Genomic DNA, 21,378 nt, shown 5'->3' with positions numbered 1-21,378 from the left:
GAGAAGATTTTGAAAGCAATCAGAAAAAAAGAGAAATACCGCCCACAGGGTTAGATGGAGAACAAGAGTAAGTCAAGATAGTGGTTAAAAATAACCATTAGCTCAATTGTCATTCTCCTTCTTTTAAGATGACATTGATTAAAAACAACTTTTATAAGTGGAATATGAAAAAAGACCGCTGTGAGTTTCTACCCAAGTATCTTTTCTGAATTACAGTTAACAAAGGTGGGAAATGATCCCAGAAGAAAGGCATGAGGGCAGTTCATGAGGGAACCCATGTGATGGGGCAGTCCTGTTGGGCACGTGTGACTGTGGGAATGGAGAAGGCTAGGGCATGAAAGGGGATGGGATGGCAGAGGGGACCCTGACTTGGAGGAAAGACAATGAGCTCACCCCTTTGTGCCCTATGTTGGGGACAGTGTTGGCGCATCCTACAGGACATGCCCAGCAGACAGAGGAGCGGCTGTGGGATGAGAAGATGAACTCAGAGATGCAGTGTGAGGCCTCCGGGTACAGAAAGCTCTGGAGTCCAAAGCGATGAACCATGCATTGATGTTAAAAAAGAAGGTTATAAATATTTAAGGCAGCACTCAAGTGTGTTCTAATATAAATGCTGTGATCCTGAGGTCCTGGGGATTGAGAGAGGAAGTGATGTCACTGTGGTAACTGCCCTGTGGGGACAAGGACGTCCGTCATCCTCTGCTCCTGCTCACAGTGATATTGATCTGGTAACGCCCCTGTCCTGGCCTGACCCTGCCATGGGCACCAGGCTCCTCTGCTGGGTGGTCCTGGGTTTCTTAGGGACAGGTGAGTCCTCAGAACACCAAGTAGTTTCATTTTTTTCCTGTGTATAGGCATGTGCGTGTGTGTGTGTGTGTGTGTGTGTGTGTGTGTGTGTGTGATGACTACAAATGTTTTCCTTATTCTGTTGCCAAATTCTACTTCCACAGATCACACAGGTGCTGGAGTCTCGCAGTCCCCAAGATACAAAGTCACGAAGAGGGGACAGGATGTAGCTCTCAGGTGTGATCCAATTTCGGGTCATGATTACCTTTACTGGTACCAACAGGCCCTGGGGCAGGGCCCAGCGTTTCTGACTTACTTCCAGGATGATGCTCAACGAGACAAATCAGGGCTGCCCAATGATCGGTTCTCTGCAGAGAGGCCTGAGGGATCCGTCTCTACTCTGAAGATCCAGCGCACAGAGCAGGGGGACTCGGCCGTGTATCTCTGTGCCAGTAGCTTAGCCACAGCGTGGCACAGTCACCTCCTTCCTGTTCACAAACCTCATCCTTCTCTCTCCTTGCAGCTACTAGAGACCCTTAGTAGAGGCCTCTCTTTCTTCCTTACTTTTCATGGGAAAGGAGTAGATTTGGACATCGGCTGTCCTTTGGGTAGAAAGAGACCACAGATTCATTCGTGAAACACAGTGACTACAAATGTAGGTGGTGAAAACAATCAGGGCCCACTGCACTCTAGGAGTCCTCGGAACCAGCTCACTTCTTCAAGCAAGGAGTGGATGTCTTAGCCTCGGCCTTCAGGGCAGACATGCATCTTCTATAGGTCTTGGAGGTTGCGGTGCTGCCCACATACTTGAGGTTGTCAAAAGCAGGAAACATGCCTCTTCTGCATATGTTGAGGCATCTGGAAGGTCTGAGGCTGCATCCCCAGGAACATCTTTCTTCTGAAGTCTCTTCTATTCCTGTCACCTTGGAAGTTTCTGCAACAAAATATCAAACCTCTCTACCTGTTTTCCAGGGCACTGATGGGAAAAACTCCTTCCTTGCCTTCGTAGACCTTCTCTCTAACTGCTGCCACCTTCCTCCACATGACTCCTGAGACACCTGGTCCTAACAGTGGACAAGCTGAGGCTGAACAGTTTAGTCCACAGTTGTAAACGGTGCTGCAAGAACATGAAACAAAAGCGAGCAGGGCTTCCAATTTATACTGAGAACGAACATGCAAAAGGAGCAAAGGGAAGATGTTACTAAGGAATAAATAGGAAGGAATAGGGATTCTGCTCGGATGAAATCATTCTGTTGTGTTAAGTTAAGCAGGAGAAACATTTCATTGCAATTACTTGAAGTCAAAGGCTGGCACCTCTGCAACCAACCAGCATAACTCTTTGCTCTGTGATCTCAGCAGCTTCAGAGGACTCAGAAATCCTTTCTCTGCACAAACGTCCCTTTGTTTATTCCAAGACCCCAGATCACACACTGTGATCCTATCATGAAAATAAGGAGGTGTGCTATAGTTGCTGTTGCTTCATTTTTAGGCTGATGAGTAGGAAGCATTGAAGAACTTTGAAAGATTTGCTCTTGAGTCTAGGGATGTGCTGGACTCAGCTTGAATAACTCAGAAGAGCCAAATAGGCATACTCTTCCCAGCTCCCCAGCAGTGAAGCCATGTTGGCCGCTTGAAATCTGCCATGGTGGGGATGCTGGTACCACAGAAATTAGCAAATGCTATCAGCCATGCCCCCACCTTCAGAGTATCTCTGCTCTGGGGGCAGAATCACCAAGGCTCATCCTCGCCAGCTCCCCACAGACTCCAGCAGGACTTTTCTGCCAGGTGCAGGGCACAGGGATGGCTCTGCCTGTCTCTTAGTTAGAGGGAGGCCATGGAATGATGTTTATATAAGAGAGACTGGAATTCTGGGTCTCCTTTATAGTATTCGACAAAACTTTCTTTCTTTTTTTATTTTGCCATCTCACCAATGAGGAGAGCAATCCCTTGGTAGCTATATTGTTTTTGGCACTTGGGAAGGTTTTTGTGGTTAAGTCACATTAAGAAATTGTGCCTTTTTTTCCTGTTCAGATATAAGCCAAGGCAGTGAAAGAAACAGCAATAATTTTGAAAGCAGTCACTTGTACATCCTATGATAAAAGTGTTAAGTTTCATTGCCCACAGCTAACTTTCAGTCTAGTGGAAATGAAAAGGCACAGTTAGCGGGCGTGGGAGCATGCCATGAGAGAGGTCGATGCCGATTGAGAAGTCTGTCTGAATCCCCAGTACTGTGGGATTGAAGGGGAGGCAGACTGTGCTCAACAAGGAGGGAGAGTGAGTTCATCCATGGGAACCTGAGGAGGAGCAAATCCCAAGGCCATCTAATTCAGGGTGCAGCAGCAAATCCTTGGAAAGGAAAATGGTCTAGTTCAGCTGTCACAGGAGACAGGAGAAAGCAAAGTCATCTAATCCACAGTCCCCTGGCTGATTTGCTTCCTTATCATAGTATTTTGCACCAGCGTGTCCTCATCTCCCGCTGCTCCTGTGCTTCTTTAAGATTCACCTCTTCCCTCTTTGGTGCTCACATCAGTGGATGTGCACAAGTTGATCATTTCCTGTAGCAGTCCCTTTGCTGGTTTTACTTATGTCCATCCTTATTTTGTGCATTAAGTACCGCTCCTTCACCATTGCTTATTGCCTTGTAAGAGGTCTCGTTTTATATATTTCAGTTTTACTTTTTATTAATAGACATTTGACTTCATCATTTGCTCATCTATGCTTTTGGGGTAGCATTGTCATTTTTGGAAGACATTTTTGTTTATCTTTAGTGATTCAGATTAAATAACCTCTTTATATTTCAACGTCTGTGTTTTCTTCCTATTTTAAACCAAATATTATTTCCCTTCATTCCTCTCATTCTGTTCCTCTTTCTTTAGATGGTAGTTTAAGGGAGAAAAAGTTAGACTATAACTGGAGCTATGTGATAAGAGTTATTCAGAATGAGGGTGGGATATTAATATTGGTAACTCAATGCAATAATCAGGGTTAGAACTAGTGTTGGGATTAGGGTTTAGGGAAGCTGCTCATAAAACCTGCAGGATGACACTTCTGGAATATTCTGGCAGCTCACTCTGTAGATACTTCCCAGCATTCCTTGGGCCACTGCAGAAGAAACAATGATGAAACTTCACTTATTGGCCACAAGATGGCAGTGTGGTCCACTGGGATCTAAAGGGCTCTGGGGAGTCTGGGAGAGCAGCCTAGGAGGGAAAGGGTTAAGAAAAATTAGGGTTTGGATCCAATATTGTGAAGATGTTGTAGCAGTTTTCAGTTATTGTCAGGTTACCTACAGCTACGCAAGAGGTGGGAAGTCCCTATAATCTTTAATGAGATCTGCAGTTGAAGAATGTTGGCTGGGCTCCCTTGGTGTCAGAGGCAGGTGCAGAGGAGCAACTGCCTCAGAGGAACAGGGGAAAGCTAGGGATAGGCTGTGCCCTGAGCTCAGTGCATCTCTGCTGCATCTCATCTTCCCTGCAGGTCTGGCCAGGCAACAGCTTTAACCTGCTTGAGCGATCTGGGATTCTACAAGTTTATAAGTAGTACAACTTGGTTGAGATTCCATTGGAAACCAAGTACGTGTTCTCTGGATGACAAAAAATATTGATAACAAGTTCTAAAACACCTAAGTAAACAAACTACTGAAGGAAAATGTTAGTAGATGTACCAAACTATGCATTAGACCTGAAGCTAATTGACTAGTAGAATTATCGAAAAGAGACTATAACTTTAAATAAGACTCTACTAGGCATTTCTGGGCATAGAGCAGTGTTTGCGTCCCCTCAGGGTAGATTAAGGAAGGAATTCAATTATTATCTTGACCTTGGCTTGGATTAAAATCCATGAGCTCCTCATTTCATTTTCTTGTAAAATATTGCAGAATAATATTGAGCAAACATTTCATTTTTCTCCGGCCTGTTTAGCACTTACAGGTAAAGCGGACACCTAGAGGCAAGGTTTCTTTAGTTGGCATCTATTAACTGCAGGACTGGGAGGTCCATAGCTGGGCTCTACAGGGAATGCAAACCCCATGTGTCTGTGCTGTGCCCAACTCCCCTCTGTGAAGCTGACAAAGGGGGAGGGCTGGGTTACCCAGGACCCCACTTACAAAGAGGGGAGCAGACTGTTTGCTTGGCAAAAAAAAAAAAAAAATCAATTCATCAATTGACCAACCTGTTGAAATTCAAAATGAAAGGCTTAATTGTAAGACTGATGAATGCCACATTTCCCAAGTTATGAAATGTATAGCAGCTCATGGTTCTCAGAATGATTTCAACAGCATATGAAGGTATTTTTAGAAAGTTTTTGTTTGTCTACAGCTTTCCTTGATATTGATCCTCAGTTGTTTCTCAGCCCACTTGTCAGTGGAGCTTAATGTGATGCCAAATTTCAATGTTGCCTATTTCAGTCACTGAGCACTTCTCACAATCTCCAATCTTACACAGATATGTATGCTTCTGTCTTTTCTCATTTTTGTGTGATTCATTTTTAAATTGGGTTGTGCAGAATACAAGCATACATTTGTAAATGACTCTCTTATGCAATTTAGCTGTTTACTTTTTAGTAATACTTTTTATTAAGGTATAATTAACAGAGAGTAAAACACAAATATTAATACAAGGACATCCTGATACATTTTGACAAATGCATATATGCCAGTGCAACAGTAACTGAAATGATTATAAAAAAATTTCCATCACTCAGGAAAGTGTCCTCATGCTCCTTTCCAATCAATTTCTATCCCAGAGATATAAACTTTTGTTATTTTTTAATCACCATTGACTAGCTTTGTTTATTGCTGAGCTTCATATAAATGGAATCACATAATATTTTTATTGATTTATTTTCCCCCAAAATTAGAGTTTCTGAAGTGCATTCATGTTGTAGTATCAGTAGGTCGTTCTCTCTTATGACTAATATTCCATTGCATAAATATACCACAGCTTGTTGACCCACGCTCCTGCTGATGGAGATCCACGTTACTCCTGTCTTCAACTATTAGGAATAAAGTTGTTGTGAACATTCTCGTAGAATTCTGTCTTGTGGACATATGCGTTCTTTTTTTTTTGAGGTATAGCCTTAAGAGTAGAAATACTGACTCACAGCTCAGGTGCGTGTGCTATGCTTGCGTGTCCCCAAGAGAGCTCATGTTGAAGTTTGTCAACGTAATGGTATTGGGAGGTGGGACAGTTATGACAAGTTCATGAGGGATCTACCCTCAGAAAGAGATCAATGCCCTTATTGCCTTATTGCGGGAGTGAATTAGTTGTCTTGGGAATGGTCTTCTGATAAAAGGGATGAATTCAGTCATTTTCTCTGTCTTGGGTGCTTGCTTATCCTTCCTTCTGCCTTGGATAACAGCAGGAGGAAAGAAATTGAAAGAAAACATGGTGCTGAGAGTGAGGCTATTGCTATAACAAGTACCTGAAAATGTAGAAGCAGCTTTGGCTAATGGGAACTGGGTAATGGATAGAGGTTGGAAAAATTCAGAGAAGCAGACTAGCAAAAGTTTAGATTGCTGATACTGAGCATTAATGGCAATTCTGGTGAAGGCTCAGGGGGAAATGAGGGACGAGGTATCGGAAATTGACGTAAATGCCATCCTTGTTGTAAGTAGCAAAAACCTTCGCAAAATTATGTCCTGTTCTAGGACTTTATGGAATATAAAAATTATGAGTCTTTAGCTAGGATATCTGCTGAAAGAAATATCTAAGCTGCTAAGCATTCAGGCTACTGTGTGACTACTTCCAGGCACCGGGAATTTTAACCCAGCAAGAAGGGAGCCAAGGGAATATATTTTGCAAACCAGCACAGATGGTGACCCTACCTCCCTCTGCTATCCTGACCCCCATAAGCCAAACTCACTCTGGAGTTAGAGAAAAGGGGAGACAGTTAACATGATACACTGGGGTCAGCTTCTGAAGGCAGGGTGGATCTGGAGGGATTAATAAACTGTCCAGAGCCCTACATATAGGATGGCCTTGAGGATGCTGAGTCCCAAGCTGGCTACATCTGTGCTGTGAGCTGATAAGGTCCTAGAATAATTTCTGGGGAATCTGTAGTCTTGATAATTTACAGACAACCCAGGTCTGCTTTGGATCTGATCAGATGGACCTAATATTGGGGACTCTGCACCACTGGCCACTCAGGAAAGAGGCTGGGAATGTTGCCTGGGACAGGAAAATATAATAAGAAACATTGGTGTGAATCTAGCATCAGAAAGATGTTGCGAGGACAGCCAGGAAGAGCTGGAACCTGAGGTTTAATCACAGGCTCCTCACCCTCTGCTGATGGGTAGGTGTGTGTGCTCCAGCATGGAGCACCCCAGCACTAGGTGGGAGGAGGGTGAGAGGGCGATGGGGCAGTGTAGGCAGAGGAGCAACTGTATCATCGCAGAAGCTTCTGCCTTCACCCATCCCTCCACCTCTGCAGGACAGGTAGAGAGTACAGGGTCCATGGAGCACTAGACCTAAGGAAGCTGCTTGGGGAGGACACAGGACAGTGACATCACAGGATACCCCTCCCATCAGGAAAATTAAGGTGCAGAACTCACTCAGCTCTTCCCCAGGAGGACCAAGCCCTGCATCAGGTGCAGTGCTGCCTGCCCCACTGTGCCATGGGCCCCGGGCTCCTCTGCTGGGCGCTGCTTTATCTCCTGGGAGCAGGTGAGTCCTGTGCACTGGACAGCAGCCCCATTCTCAGCTTTCCCACCCCTGTGTCTTCCACTTTACCTCGGGGAGGGCCTCCAGGCTGTCTCCTGAGCTCATCCTCCATCTGCTTTTCCCACAGGCCCAGTGCAGGCTGGAGTCACCCAAAGTCCCACACACCTGATCAAAACGAGAGGACAGCAAGTGACTCTGAGATGCTCTCCTATCTCTGGGCACAACACTGTGTCCTGGTACCAACAGGCCCTGGGTCAGGGACTCCAGTTCATCCTTTGGTATGACGAGGAAGAAGAGAGACACAGAGGAACCTTCCCTCATAGATTTTCAGGTCATCAGTTCCCTAACTATAGCTCTGAGCTGAATGTGAACGCCTTGGAGGTGGAGGACTCGGCCCTGTATCTCTGTGCCAGCAGCTTGGCACAGCCTGGTAGAGTCACTGGCATTCTGTATATAAACTTCCTGGCTTAGCTTTGACTTGAGAGCTGCAGGCCCAACCCAGGTTTCACTCATTAAAGGGAAGCTTTTAGTTGTTTGGAAGGCATGTCTTGTGTCCTACTGAGCGCAGAGCTCTCCCAACCAACAGAGTCCAAGATTCCTGTGCCCTGAGTGTGCCTGCTTCTCTGCTGCATCTTCTTGCAGCTTGTTATTTACTGGGTAACTTCAGTGGAAGAGTGACTGCTGAGCCCCAGACGTGTGCTGGATTTTTGTATATGCTACATAGCTTAAAGGTTTTCCACAATCTTGCAAATCAAACATTCTTATTCTTTCTTTGCAGATGGGAGGCTCAGGGACACTGAGTCATTTTCGCCAATGTCTCTGGGCTTATAAGCATCAGAAGTGGGAAACAAACTAGTCCATACATTTTCTACCTATCCCCCTGCTCCATCATCACCTTCTCTGTCCTGGTCAGTAAGTCAGAGCCCTCACACTGTCCTCTAGTGATCAGCAGGTTGCAGTAGAGTCTCAGATGTCTTCTGGGGTCATTACTAAGCCTTCTTCATTAGCAACTTTGAGGAATGTTGCATTTCACACTATTTTTTTAATCATTTATATGCATTCCTTCTGTACTTTCCCAGTCTGTAGCTTGTATTTTCATTTTTACGGTGTTTTTTGATGCACAAAAGTTTAATTTAATGCAACAAAAACTAAAAACAATTTTTTTTGTGTGTGTAGACAAAAACTCCTTTCTCATATAAATGTCTAAACATATTTTTCTTAATTTGTTCTAGTGAAATTTAAGTTTGGCTTTTCACCATTAAGAATAAATGTACCTGAAATATATTTCATGTAAGAAATAACATAGAGACATAGGAATGGGAGGGAAGGACATACGTTCAGTGAAGAAGCAACAGCCTGTCAAAAAGATCCCAAAATGGACACCCTGAGCTGACAGTGGAGAGGCAGGTGGAGGACAAATGATTACAAACATTGTCAGGCTGTTGTCTGTTGGAAGAAAGACAGCCAGGAGCAGAGACCACATGCGTGAAGGTTTACGGCTGTACTGTAGGTTGAAGGTTGCAGCAGGTCAAGGGAGGAATAGCAGGCAGAGGGCAGAGTCACTGGCTGGCAGGGGCAGTGGCATCACCAGTGACTCTACTGACATCCAGGTATTATGTCCCCAACACACAAACTTTAAAAACTCCCCACAATCTGCCCCTTTTTCCCTGGCCCTGCCATGGCTACCAGACTCCTCAGTGGTGTGGCCTTTTGTTTCCTGGGGGCAAGTGAGTCCCCTAAAGCCTTTTCCTTGGCTCACCACATCCTAGTCTAAGCCTTGACCTCAGGTTTACATTATTGGGGTACTTCCTTGAGCACGCAACTTCCTTCTATCATACACTTCACAGTTGCTGGAACAACCTGATCCCAAGATACCAGACAACAAAGGCAGGACACGAAGTGACATGGAGATGCCTGAGACTGCTGTCTATGAATACATGTGCAGGTGTTAATAGGAGCCGAAGCTAGTGCACAGCCGATTCGTGCCAGCACGCACCATAGAGAAATCCCTTAATGTCTGTGACTTTCTCTCAAAGCCAAATATGTGGCTTTGATGTTGGACAGCCTCTCCCAGACCTCTGTGCCCTCCTGCACCAGCCTTCACCCCACAGCCACCTTCCTCTGCACAGAAGATATAGGTGGACTTGTCTTTATGAGACCGTGATCTGGGCAGTGGAAGACATTGTCCCATAGGCGTCTCCCCAACACTTCCCGGGCTGGGGCCCTCAGAGCTCTCAGCAGCTCTGTGCATATGAAACACTGCCCTGTGCTGAGCTTCTCTCTCAGACCATTCTTAGCTGGACGAAGGAACGCACATCACCATGATGTAAGTAGGTGCAGCTTCTCTTCCAGGCCCCTCCTGCAGCTCTGCCCTCAGAAGTCCTCTTCCTCAGTTGCTCTCAAAAAGGAAAGTTCATTTGAAATTGTATATTTGCAGACAGCATTGACAACACAGGTCTACGTGCGTCCAATCCCACCTTCCATTGGTAACCAGTATTAATACTCTGGCGTGCTTCTTTTCATCTCTCTTTTCTATGTTCATGCATACCTTTCTACCCAAGTACACCTACAGAAAATGGTTTCACCTGTACACTTTACCAGTCACATGCATACTCTTTTCTGTTAATATACCTTGGTCTCTATTATTCCAGATTGGTCATTATAGATCTAACTTGCTCCTATTTGCTGCTTCATATTGCACAATGAGGGTAGACAGGCACATTCATGCTCTATGGTCTGATTCCTAAATTCTGCCAGATCTTCTCTAAAGTGACTGAATGGCCTCTTTAGGCTTCCAGGTTCTCCTTGCCCCAACAACCAGTTGATGATTCCAGATTTCCATCACTCTTAGTCCTAGCAGGTTTGAGAGCTCTATCAGTTTCTCCTGCATGAGGATACAGGGAAGGATAAAAGGATAGATATTTATCCAAACCTACCAGAGACTACACAGTATCTCAGTTAATCCTCATAAAGCATGGAGAGGAATGTTAGTCTTGTTTTAGAGATGAGTCTAGATCAGGCTGGAGCCCAGGAAGGTTAATGAATGCCTTGCCCATGGTCTCAGAGCTAATAAATGATGGAGCCACATGAAGTGCAATCGGCTTGCTTCCAAATGGAATTCACAGAGGGGTCACTGGAATTTGAGAGAGGGGAAATCTAGAACCATCTGGGGTTGTCTTCAGATCAGACGCCAGGGGGCAGGAGAGTCCGTGTACCCTGCAGCACTGCAGGTACAAGCATCATGGTGTTGGCAGTGGGGAGGTAACAGAGTGGGTAAGCAGTTAGTGGCCTGGAACCAGAAGATCTGAGCTTTGAGAAAATTATTCCCATCACAAGATGTAGCAGAGACACTGATGTGGATACACTAGGCCAGGGAGCTCTGTGAGGAGCAGTTGTTAACATGAGGGAGCGGGGAGAAGCAACTACGTGGTAACTTCCTATACGTGAAATGTAGAGGAATACAACGTTAAGTAGAATACCATCTGATTTTCGTCAGTTTTGCTTTGTAAGTAGTTGGAAGGTGGGATTATTTATTTTTGAGGTTAAGGAAACATCTATAAGGCTCCTTTACCTTATGAAGGCTGGTGGCAAAGGGAAAAATGGCACGGCCAATGGAGTCACAGTTTGTTTAATAAATAACTCAGAGTTCAAAGAGAGACTCTCATGGGCCAGAAATTGGTAAATGTTCCTACATTCTAAAATTATGAGGGTCTTATTTTCTTTGAATCATCAGAGAAGGAAGCACAGGCAGTGGGGAGGGACAGTTGGGAGCACAGCAGAGTGGCCACAGAATGTCGAAGACAAAGGACATGTAATATCAAATTCTAAGCTGTGAAGTTATGATGCTACTCTCCTTCTCCTAATGGTTTTTTTTAAGGTCTCAGCACAGATGCACACTGAGGGAATAATTTCTCTGAAAATTAACGACACAGAGCTCTGTTAAGTATTAACAAGTCCACCTTACAAAGCACACCTGGAAATGGAAACAAGATTATTTCTAAGGTGTTTTCTACTCTAAGAGTCTCTAACTTGTTCACAAAGTGAGAGGTGAGGAAGGCGGGGTGTTGATCCACACGCGATGAGGACCGTGACGCTCTACCACGAAGCATATAGTTCTGAGTGTGAATCAGAGCCCTAAGAAGAATAATGCCCTTTATGTTGTTTTGCCCTGTGCCATCCCAAACCACTCCACCCGTAATTAAGCAGCCACAGAAATGAGGGGAGCCAGAAGGAATGAAACCCTGCTGCTTGGTTCAGTAGACAGAGAGACCTGTGGGAAGGGTGTCGCTGGGTCGAGAAGATGATGAGCTCAGACAATAGACAAGGAGAAACACCAGGGGAAAGCTTGTGAAACCCTGGAGGAATCACAGGATATGTTGTTTGAGCTCCTTTTTATTTATTAGTAAATATTATTTATTACTAAATTAATGGCAGGAATCCTACACAGGGATATTCCCTACGAAACATGACATCGCAAATAAAAACAGAGCATTCTTCCTCACCCTAAAGCCTGCCCTCTCTCCCCAATCCCTCATGCATCAGGCCACCTTTGTGCCCACAGATCATGGGCAGCACTGGGTGGTCATCATCGTCCACACAGAGAGGGCAGTCAGCAGCGTGAGGTGGTTCTGCCTGCTGGGGTCTCACCCCAGGCATGGAAAGCAAGAGTCCTGGGTTGACCTGAAGGTGCTCAGCTGGGTTTGTCAGGAGTCCCATCTATCAGTGAATGGACAAGAAACAGAGCAAAACGACTCCTCCAATGTTGATGAGCCTGCCCCTGGGACTTGGAAACGTGAAAACAGAGAAAACCAATATACACAAAGGATTTTAAACAGGATTAAGGTCAATTAAGCAAATTACAAAAGGATACTTGAAGGAGTATTTGGGACACAGGAGTCAAAAACACCAGGAAGACGTGGGGAGCTTCCCTAAGACTCTAGACTACAGCACTATGTAGATAACTAACACTAGAATATTAATTATATCATTGAAGAAATAAAATGAACATTGAATTTCAAACTGTTTACAAAAGGTCATGAAAATCTTGGATACTTGTTTCAATTCACACAAATGTGTTCTTCTCATTCTCAGCTGTTTACTGGTGCATTGATTTTGGATTTGACCAACTGGGGAAGAGGCGTGGCCTCTCCTGACAGGAAGGCTCTGGGGCCCAGGCAGGGAGAATGACGTCTCAGAACAACTGCCTTGAGAGCCCTGTTCCCCTTTTATCAACACACAGGCCCGGAAGACCCCTCCGTCCTGCAGCCCGTGCCATGAGCATCAGGCTCCTGTGCTGTGCGGCCTTTTCTCTCCTGTGGGCAGGTGGCTCCTGGGCAAGGCCCCTTGTGTGGATTTCACGGCCCAGCGCCTCCCCATTGGGGCTGCAGCATCAGCTTTGTCCTTCTCTGCAGGTCCAGTGAATGCTGGTGTCACTCAGACCCCAAAATTCCAGGTCCTGAAGACAGGACAGAGCATGACAGTGCAGTGTGCCCAGGATATGAGCCATAACTCCAGTTACTGGTATCCACAAGACCCAGGCATGGGGCTGAGGCTGATTCGTTACTCAGCTGCTGCTGGTGTCACTGACAAAGGAGAAGTCCCCAGTGGCTACAATGTCTCCAGATTAAACACAGAGGATTTCCCGCTCAGGCTGGAGTCGGCTGCTCCCTCCCAGACATCTGTGTAGTTCTGTGCCAGCAGTTACTCCCCAACGCTGCAAGGCCGTCTCCTCTCTGCACATAAAAGTAGGGCGGCTCTGCCCTCCTCCACCACCCAAAACTCAGGGATGACCTGGGCGGAATTTTCTGCACCAGGAACCTTGGAACCCCAAGTGGCCCGGACAGCATGAGCTCGCTCTATGTCAGGTGTCTCTGCAGGCAGTCTCAGCCAGGCCTGGACTGGTCCTCAGATGTCTCCTTTGTTGCTCTCTCTGATCTTTCCTCAGAGCTATGATTTTGGGTCAGGACTGGGGCTTCCCCAGCTCCTACTTTTGTACTCATCATCCTGAGTCCGAGGGCCCCAGGATGAAACAGGATTTGTATTTCAGATCCATCTGGACTCCTGTCTCTCCCTGGTGAGCGTGTGGCTTCCTCTCTCTAGGGTTTCTCCCAGCCCCCACCCTCACGTGGTCTCACCTGTAGCCCACCTTTCCCATCTGGGCAGTCATCCTCCACGGCCCTGCTGGATTTTTCCTCCCCTCACCTCCCCATCCCTCTCTACTGCAGCCATGAGTGGAGCCCCTCTTCTGTGACTCCTTCCTTCCAATCACAGAGTCTTCAGCGGCCATTTTCTCTGCCCTGGGCTGGAGCCTTCCTTCCTCTAGTGGCCAGCTCCTACCTGTGCTTCAGATCTCACCATGATCAGCCCTCCTGCAGGAAGCACTCCCTCCCCTCCCAGCTGAGATCAACTTTCCTCTCCTAAGCTCTCATAGAATCAGATGTCTGTTACTAACCTTTAGCACCGTTGGGCTTTCTCAGATACTTGTCTGATTATTTTTGTGCTCCACCCATTTTTTAAATTTTCTTTTGATTTCTTTTCTTTCTTTCTTTTCTTTCTTTCTTTTCCTTTTTTCTTTTTCTTTTCTTTTCTTTTCTTTTTTTTTTTTTTTTTTTTTGAGACAGAGTCTCGCTCTTTTGCCAGGCTAGAGTGCGGTGGTGTGCTCAGCTCACTGCAATCTCCGACTCTCTGGTTCAAGCAATTCTGCCTCAGCCTCCCAAGTAGCCGGGATTACAGGTACGCACCACCAGAATTAGCTAATTCTTGTTTGTATTTTTAGTAGAGACAGGGTTTCACCATGTTGGCCAGGATGGTGTTAATCTCTGGGCCTCATGATCTTCCCATCTCGGGCTCCCACAGTGCTGGGATATAGGCATGAGCCACCACGCCCGGCCTCTCCACCCAATTTTTAAGCCCATGAGAGCTAAAACGGTGCTTGCTGCATTTAGCAACATCGGTGCCTGGCATGTGGGGAGACCCATTTCACAGAGAATGGATGAGTGAATGACAGGGTGAGTGAGTGATGAGTGGGTGGACGAACCAATAGCAGGAACACGCTACATCTACTGTAACCTGGCAGAGATCTAGCATTAAGTACAAGAAAACTCACCCGTTTGATTGCTAGCCTAGGTTGGTCTTGGAAATTGATGGGGAATCACCATCATGGTGGCCACACCTGGGTCAAGGCTTCCTCTTGTGGTTGCAGCACAAGACCCCACAACAAATCGAGACGGATCAGAGATCCACTTCTAGAATACCATCCTTAAAGGTTGTTCCTCGAAACCACTTCTTGTAAGAAAATCTCCATTAGGTTTACATCAATAAAACAGGGCCACTACAAATTGGACAGTTTAATGTATTTATGATCAGAATTAGACTTCATATGTGGCAGGAGCTGAGGAAGAGAAGGTCTGGAGGAGAGAAGTCAGAAGGTGAGGGAGCCAGTCAGCAGCCAGGGCTCCTGGAGCTCTGGGCAGGACAGGCTGGAGTGTCAGGGACATGGGAGGATCAGAGCATGCCAGGCCATGAAGTGGGACCTTGAGCCGGGAGCACAGGAAAAGTCCAGGGAAATCTGTTTTTGGGAAAGCTGTTCCCTCTGTGTGGGGCCCACCCCTGCAGGTTTACTGCCAAACACTGGGGGCAGCCTGGCTGCTGTTGGCCAGCATTTGGGAAGATGAACTGGACACAGGGTGCAGAAGGAATAGGACTTCCTAGGTCTGTTGGATGCCTCTGTATCCTCTGGTCACTGACTCTCACTCTACGACCACAATGACCTGCCAAGTATAATAGTGCCTGTTTTACATCTATCTAAAAATTTTTACCAAATGTATGTTTGACCATCTCTAACCCAGAATAAGAGAAATGGCATTCTTGTCTTGCCTTTGCAAAGTTAATTTAACACAATCCAGCACAGGAGGGATTCTCCCAGATTAAGGCATCAAATCACACAACTGTCTCAACCTTCCACAGTCCCCGGACTCCTCTCCGGGGGACACCTGTGCTGCCCAGGTGAATGTGGACACAATTTGTATGTAGATGTTCCAGAAAAGTTACTAACTTTTTTTTTTTTTTTAATACTGTCTCCCTCCACCTAGAGGCAGGGTTCTGCCTCCTTCTTTTATCTCTTTCCTGAGCTTCCCTCCTGATGGAATTGCATGGACATCAGACCCCTGGTCAGAGTGCAGTGATCTGTGGAGACAGTGGGAGGGAATCTCACGTCTTGTTGCCTTCCTGGACCCAGTTCTTTTGTAACCGAAGCAAGTGCTCTGGTCTCCCTTTGAGCTCCGCAGTATGAGAAATGTGCTTCATGAATTTGTAGCTGATCAGCTCAATGATCTGATGGCAAACCCAAAGTGAAATCCTCAGATCTGCAGAAATTGCCCTGCATTTCTGTGAAGATGGCAAGAATACTGTGTGGTAGAGGTGCCTTCTCTCCATGTAGAGACCTGGCCCCCAAACAGGACAGAGCAGAGAGGGCCAAAGAGCCCAAAACATGTCTCAGATGGTTGAAAGACAATTTCCCGGGACAATCCTGCTGACAACATTTGGTCCCTTGTATTACACGCCTGACCACCCTTCCCCCAGATCAGCTGAGTACGCAGGATATCACACACCCCAGCATCTTCCAACAAGGAAAAATCTTCGCATGCCAGCCTGCTTCCAGCACCACATTGGCCAAGCCTGGAAACTTAGCCTTTCCAGAAAAAAGCTCTGTCTTCTCCCAGCCCAGTCTAGCCCAGTAGGCTTAATTCATGATTTATGTCACCTTTTAATTTACTCAGAGGAGAACATATGATTTCAGAGTAAAGAATATTCATTTTTCTTTGTATAAGTTGGACCTAAATGGTAAACTGAGTACTTTACTTCCATCAGTGTCTTAAATTGGACAATGGTAAAAGAAATCTTTGATGCCAGAACTTTAGGTCCTAGTGTTTTTCATGTGGAAGTTCCCAGTGTCCTGGGCACAGAATAGATGAGCGTTAGTAAGTCACACTATGCCTGAGATGGTTTTCTCTGGGTTTATAGACTAGTATTATCCTACTGAGCAAGCATAAGAGCATTCACTTCTTCAAGCTCATTTGTCACTTTGTATGGGAATTTCCAATTTGAAATAAGTTATGCTTTTAAATTTGAAGTCAGGCCAGGTACAGTGGCTCGTGCCTATAATCCCAGCACTTTGGGAGGCTGAGGCAGGCTGATCACAAAGTCAGTAGTTCGAGACCAGCCTGGCCAATATGGTGAAACCCTGTCTCTACTAAAAATACAAAAAGATTAGCCAGGTGTGGTGGTGAGTGCCTGTAGTCCCAGCTACTTGGGAGGCTGAGCCAGGAGAATCACTTGAACCTCAGAGGTGGAGGTGGCAGTGAGCCAAGATGATGCCACTGCACTGCAACCTGGGCAACATAGCAAGACTCTGACTAAAAAAAACATAGTGTCAAGTCTACAAATATAATATAATTCTGATATCTATGTTATTTTTATAAGTTTTGGGTTTCAGAAAAAAAAGGAAAGAAGAAGGCATATCCATAGGTTTGGCCATTTTTATAATAAATATATATGTGTATATATATGTGTGTGTGTGTATATGTATGCACACACAAATTCATACAAATGCACACACACAGAGATGCATATATATGTGTATATATATACACACTCATACATATATGTACATATAAATATATGTAATTTCCCCTTGGAAGAAAATGTCATGATGACTACATGGCTTAATGGGATTTATTTATAAAAAGAGTTTTTCTAAAGAGAATTAGAAAATTTGAATTCTATTCGGAATCTTTCATTGGGACTGTCCAGAGAGCATTTTTGACTCTACCAACTTATGTTGTGGGTGTATTTGGCAGCCCGGAGTGCAGCAGACAGTTCCTGGCCCCATACATTTGCGAGTTAGACTAGAGATGCCTGTAACCATGACAGACTCTTTGTGTTGTTCACTCTCAGTCCGGGCCTCTCTGGAATGTCACAGACCACCATCAAACAAATATATTCCCAACGTGAAGAATATTAGGAGATAGCCATGAGGAAAAGTCAACACCAACAAACAATTTTTGAAGTGCAAACCCAAAGACTCGAAATTTTGGCATTATGAGATATGAAAGTTTGAAGAGCTACATTTAAATGAACATGAGGGGAAACTGAAACAAGGAAAAAGAGAATGTATGAAACCATCAAGTAACTTTCATAAAAATTGTCAAATAATATGTCTAGAAATGCCGCATACAATCACTGAAAACAAAATGGAAAGTCAAACAGTTGATCAGCTCCTCCTAAAGAGATTTTTAGTGATGTCAAAGATGGATCTGCAGGAGTGATCTAGAATGCAGCACAGAAAATTAAAAGTGAAATACAAAAGACGTTAAGAATAGGGAAGAAAAAAATGGATATTTCCCATACCTTATAGTATGCATATTTTTCATAATTTCCCATTTTTTCTTGCATATGATTGCAGTTCCAAACAGATAAAATAGGTAGAAAGCTATGGGGTGATATTTATGAGATGTTAGCTGACAATTCTTTAGAGGTGTTTAAGGAACCAAATTCAGAGTTTCCAGAATCAAAATGAATCTCAAGTAAGACAAATAGTCAAGTCATAGGGAAATTGTAGAACCTGAGGGACAAAGAGAAGATTTTGAAAGCAGTCAGAAAGAAAAGAGAAATACCTCCCATAGGAATAGATGGAAAACGAAAGTAAGATAGTGGTTAAAAATAACCATTAGCTCAATTGTCATTCTCCTTCTTTTAAAATGACATTGATTAAAAACAACTTTTATAAGTGGAATATGAAAAAAGACCGCTGTGAGTTTCTACCCAAGTATCTTTTCTGAATTACAGTTAACAAAGGTGGTAAATGATCCCAGAAGAAAGGCATGAGGGCAGTTCGTTAGGGAACCCATGTGATGGGGCAGCCCTGTTGGGCACGTGTGACTGGGGGAATGGAGGAGGCTAGGGCATGAAAGGGGATGGCAGAGGGGACCCTGACTTGGAGGAAAGACAATGAGCTTACCCCTTTGTGCCCTATGTTGGGGGCAGTGTTGGTGCATCCTACAGGACATGACCAGCAGACAGAAGAGCAGCTGTAGGATGAGAAGATGAACTCAGAGATGCAGCGTGAGGCCTCCAGGTCCAGACAGCTCTGGAGCCCGAAGTGATGAGCCGTGCATTGATGTTAAAACGGAGGTTATAAATATTTAAAGCGTCACCCAAGTGTGTTCTAATATAAATGCTGTGACCCTGAGGTCCTGGGGATTGAGAGAGGAAGTGATGTCACTGTGGGAACTGCCCTGTGGGGACAAGGACGTCCGTCATCCTCTGCTCCTGCTCACAGTGACACTGATCTGATAACGCCCCCGTCCTGGTGTGACCTGCCATGGGCACCAGGCTCCTCTGCTGGGTGGTCCTGGGTTTCCTAGGGACAGGTAAGTCCTCAGAACACAAAGTAGTTTCATTTATTTTCTGTGTGTAGGCGTGTGTGTGTGCGTGTGTGTGTGTGTGTGTGTGTGTGATGACAACAAATGTTTTCCTTATTCTGTTGCCAAATTCTGTTTCCACAGATCACACAGGTGCTGGAGTCTCCCAGTCCCCGAGGTACAAAGTCACGAAGAGGGGACAGGATGTAGCTCTCAGGTGTGATCCAATTTCGGGTCATGTAGCCCTTTATTGGTACCGACGGACTCTGGGACAGGGGCCAGAGCTTCTGACTTACTTCCAGAATGATGCTCAACCAGACAAATCAGGGCTGCCCAATGATCGCTTCTCTGCAGAGAGGACTGAGGGATCCGTCTCCACTCTGAAGATCCAGCGCACACAGCAGGGGGACTCGGCCGTGTTTCTCTGTGCCAGCAGCTTAGCCACAGCGTGGCACAGTCGTCTCCTTCCTGTTCACAAACCTCGTCCTTCTCTCTCCTTGCAGCTACTAGAGACCCTTAGCAGAGGCCTCTCTTTCTTCCTCATTTTTCATGGGAAAGGAGTAGATTTGGACATCGGCTGTCCATTAGGTAGAAAGAGACCACAGATTCATTTCTGAAACACAGTGACTACAAATGTAGGTGGTGAAAACAATCACGGCCCACTGCACTCTAGGAGTCCTCGGAACCAGCTCACTTCTTCAAGCAAGGAGTGGGTGTCTTAGCCTCGGCCTTCAGGGCAGACATGCCTCTTCTATAGGTCTTGGAGGCTGCGGTGCTGCCTACATACTTGAGGTTGTCAAAAGCAGGAAACATGCTTTTCTCATGCGTATGTTGAGGCATCTGGAAGGTCTGAGGCTACATCCCAGGAACATCTTTCTTCTGAAGCCTCTATCCCTGTCACCTTGGAAGTTTTCTGCAACAAAATATCAAACCTCTCTACCTGTTTAAAATACAGGTCTTTGCAAATTTTTGGTCCTTACTTGATAAATACAATCATGATAACAGTAAGACTTCATTTCATCTACCTACTTTAAGCCATGTGTAGCCTTTATTTTGTTTCAATTTGCCATTGCTGCTGTCCTGATAGACAGAAGCATGCATTCACCACCGCTGTCTGTTCACCTTGATTCCCTCAGGTAATCTAATTTCTAGACTCTGAGTGTTTTCATTGTTGTCCAACTCATCTGATTTGAAATAATTTGCCTGAGGCCCTTAACTCAAGAAGTGTTTCATTTATAATGTTGATTCTATTCCTTTTTATTTCTCATATTATATATTGTTATATAGTACTTGTTATAAATAGAAGTACAGTGATTATATTGCAATAGAATCTTCCACCTGTCTGTGGGTGATGCTGCAGTTTGTATCTGTGAAAGCGAATGCACTGGTCAGAGCTCATGGGATTACGGATCATGGGTTTCTGAGAGTCCTCGGTGACAGACCACTTCTCCAAGTCTGGGACTTAGTGTCCCAGACGCAGCCATGATAGAGGTGCCCTGAGTCTTTCATAGCTAGGAGGGGCATCATAGCCCTTCCAAATTCACTGATCAGAAATTGTCGTGGTACAGACACCAAATTTCTTTCCCCAGAGAATCATGGTCTTTGGGAGGGAGTTGCTCTGGACCCATTTTTTTATTGTGCCATCCTGAAAACACTCCTTGCTCAGGTGCCCTGTGTCTCCTGTGACTGAGTAAGGCCAGGGCACTGATGGGAATTCCCTGTCTTCCTAAACCTTCTCTCTAACTGCTGCCACCTTCCTCCACATGACTCCTGAGACACCTGGTCCTAACAGTGGACAAGCTGAGGCTGAACAGTTTAGTCCACAGTTCTAAACGGTGCTGCAAGAACATGAAACAAAGCGAGCAGGGCTTCCAATTTATACTGAGAATGAACACGCAAGAGGAGCAAAGGGCAGATGTTACTAATGATCAGATAGGAAGGAATAGGGTTTCTGCTCGGATGAAATCATTCTGTTGTCTTAAGTTAAGCAGGAGAAACATTTCATTGAAATTACCTGAAGTCAAAGGCTAGCAGCTTTCCAACCAACCAGCGTTAACTCTTTGCTCTGTGATCTCAGCAGCTTCAGAGGAGCCAGAAATCCTCTCTTTGCACAACTGTCCCTTTGTTTATTCCAAGACCCCAGATCACACACTCTGATCCTATCATGAAAATAAGGAGGTGTGCTATAGTTGACGTTGCCTCGTTTTTAGTGTGTTGAGTAGGAAGCATTGAAGAACTTTGAAAGATTTGCTCTTGAGTCTAGGGATGTGCTGGACCCAGCTTGTATGACTCAGAAGAGCCAAATAGGCGTGCTCTTCCCAGCTCCCCAGCAGTGAAGCCATGTTGGCCGCTTGAAATCTGCCATGGTGGGGATGCTGGTACCACAGAAATTAGCAAATGCTACCAGCCATGCCCCCACCTTCGCAGACACCCAGTTTAGCAGCACATCACTGGAGTATTTTCTGATGTCCCTGTCATGCCATGTCTTGTGGGGCCAAAAGGGCTCAGAATTC

At 45.4% G+C, this 21,378-nt stretch overlaps 3 gene segments (V, D, J or C); all 3 read left to right on the top strand.

Annotated features, from left to right (window-relative positions):
- LOC126951110 (probable non-functional T cell receptor beta variable 7-3) overlaps nt 1–21,378 on the top strand; it is a 632,711-nt gene that overhangs the window by 69,888 nt on the left and 541,445 nt on the right.
- The window catches only part of LOC126951089 (T cell receptor beta variable 6-5-like), an 88,740-nt gene continuing 80,057 nt past the window's right edge, over nt 12,696–21,378 (top strand). Inside the window, 2 exon segments of the V gene segment in view lie at nt 12,696–12,767; nt 12,857–12,897. Of these exon segments, the coding sequence occupies nt 12,719–12,767; nt 12,857–12,897 (90 nt within the window).
- On the top strand, nt 18,694–19,586 carry LOC126951119 (T cell receptor beta variable 7-8-like). The segment is given in 2 exon segments: nt 18,694–18,874; nt 19,010–19,586. Coding segments are annotated over 2 exon segments (522 nt in total).

This window comes from Macaca thibetana, chromosome 3 (assembly GCF_024542745.1).
Source record: "Macaca thibetana thibetana isolate TM-01 chromosome 3, ASM2454274v1, whole genome shotgun sequence".
Classification (NCBI taxonomy): Eukaryota; Metazoa; Chordata; class Mammalia; order Primates; family Cercopithecidae; genus Macaca; species Macaca thibetana.
This window is presented reverse-complemented; position numbering and strand designations above follow the sequence as displayed.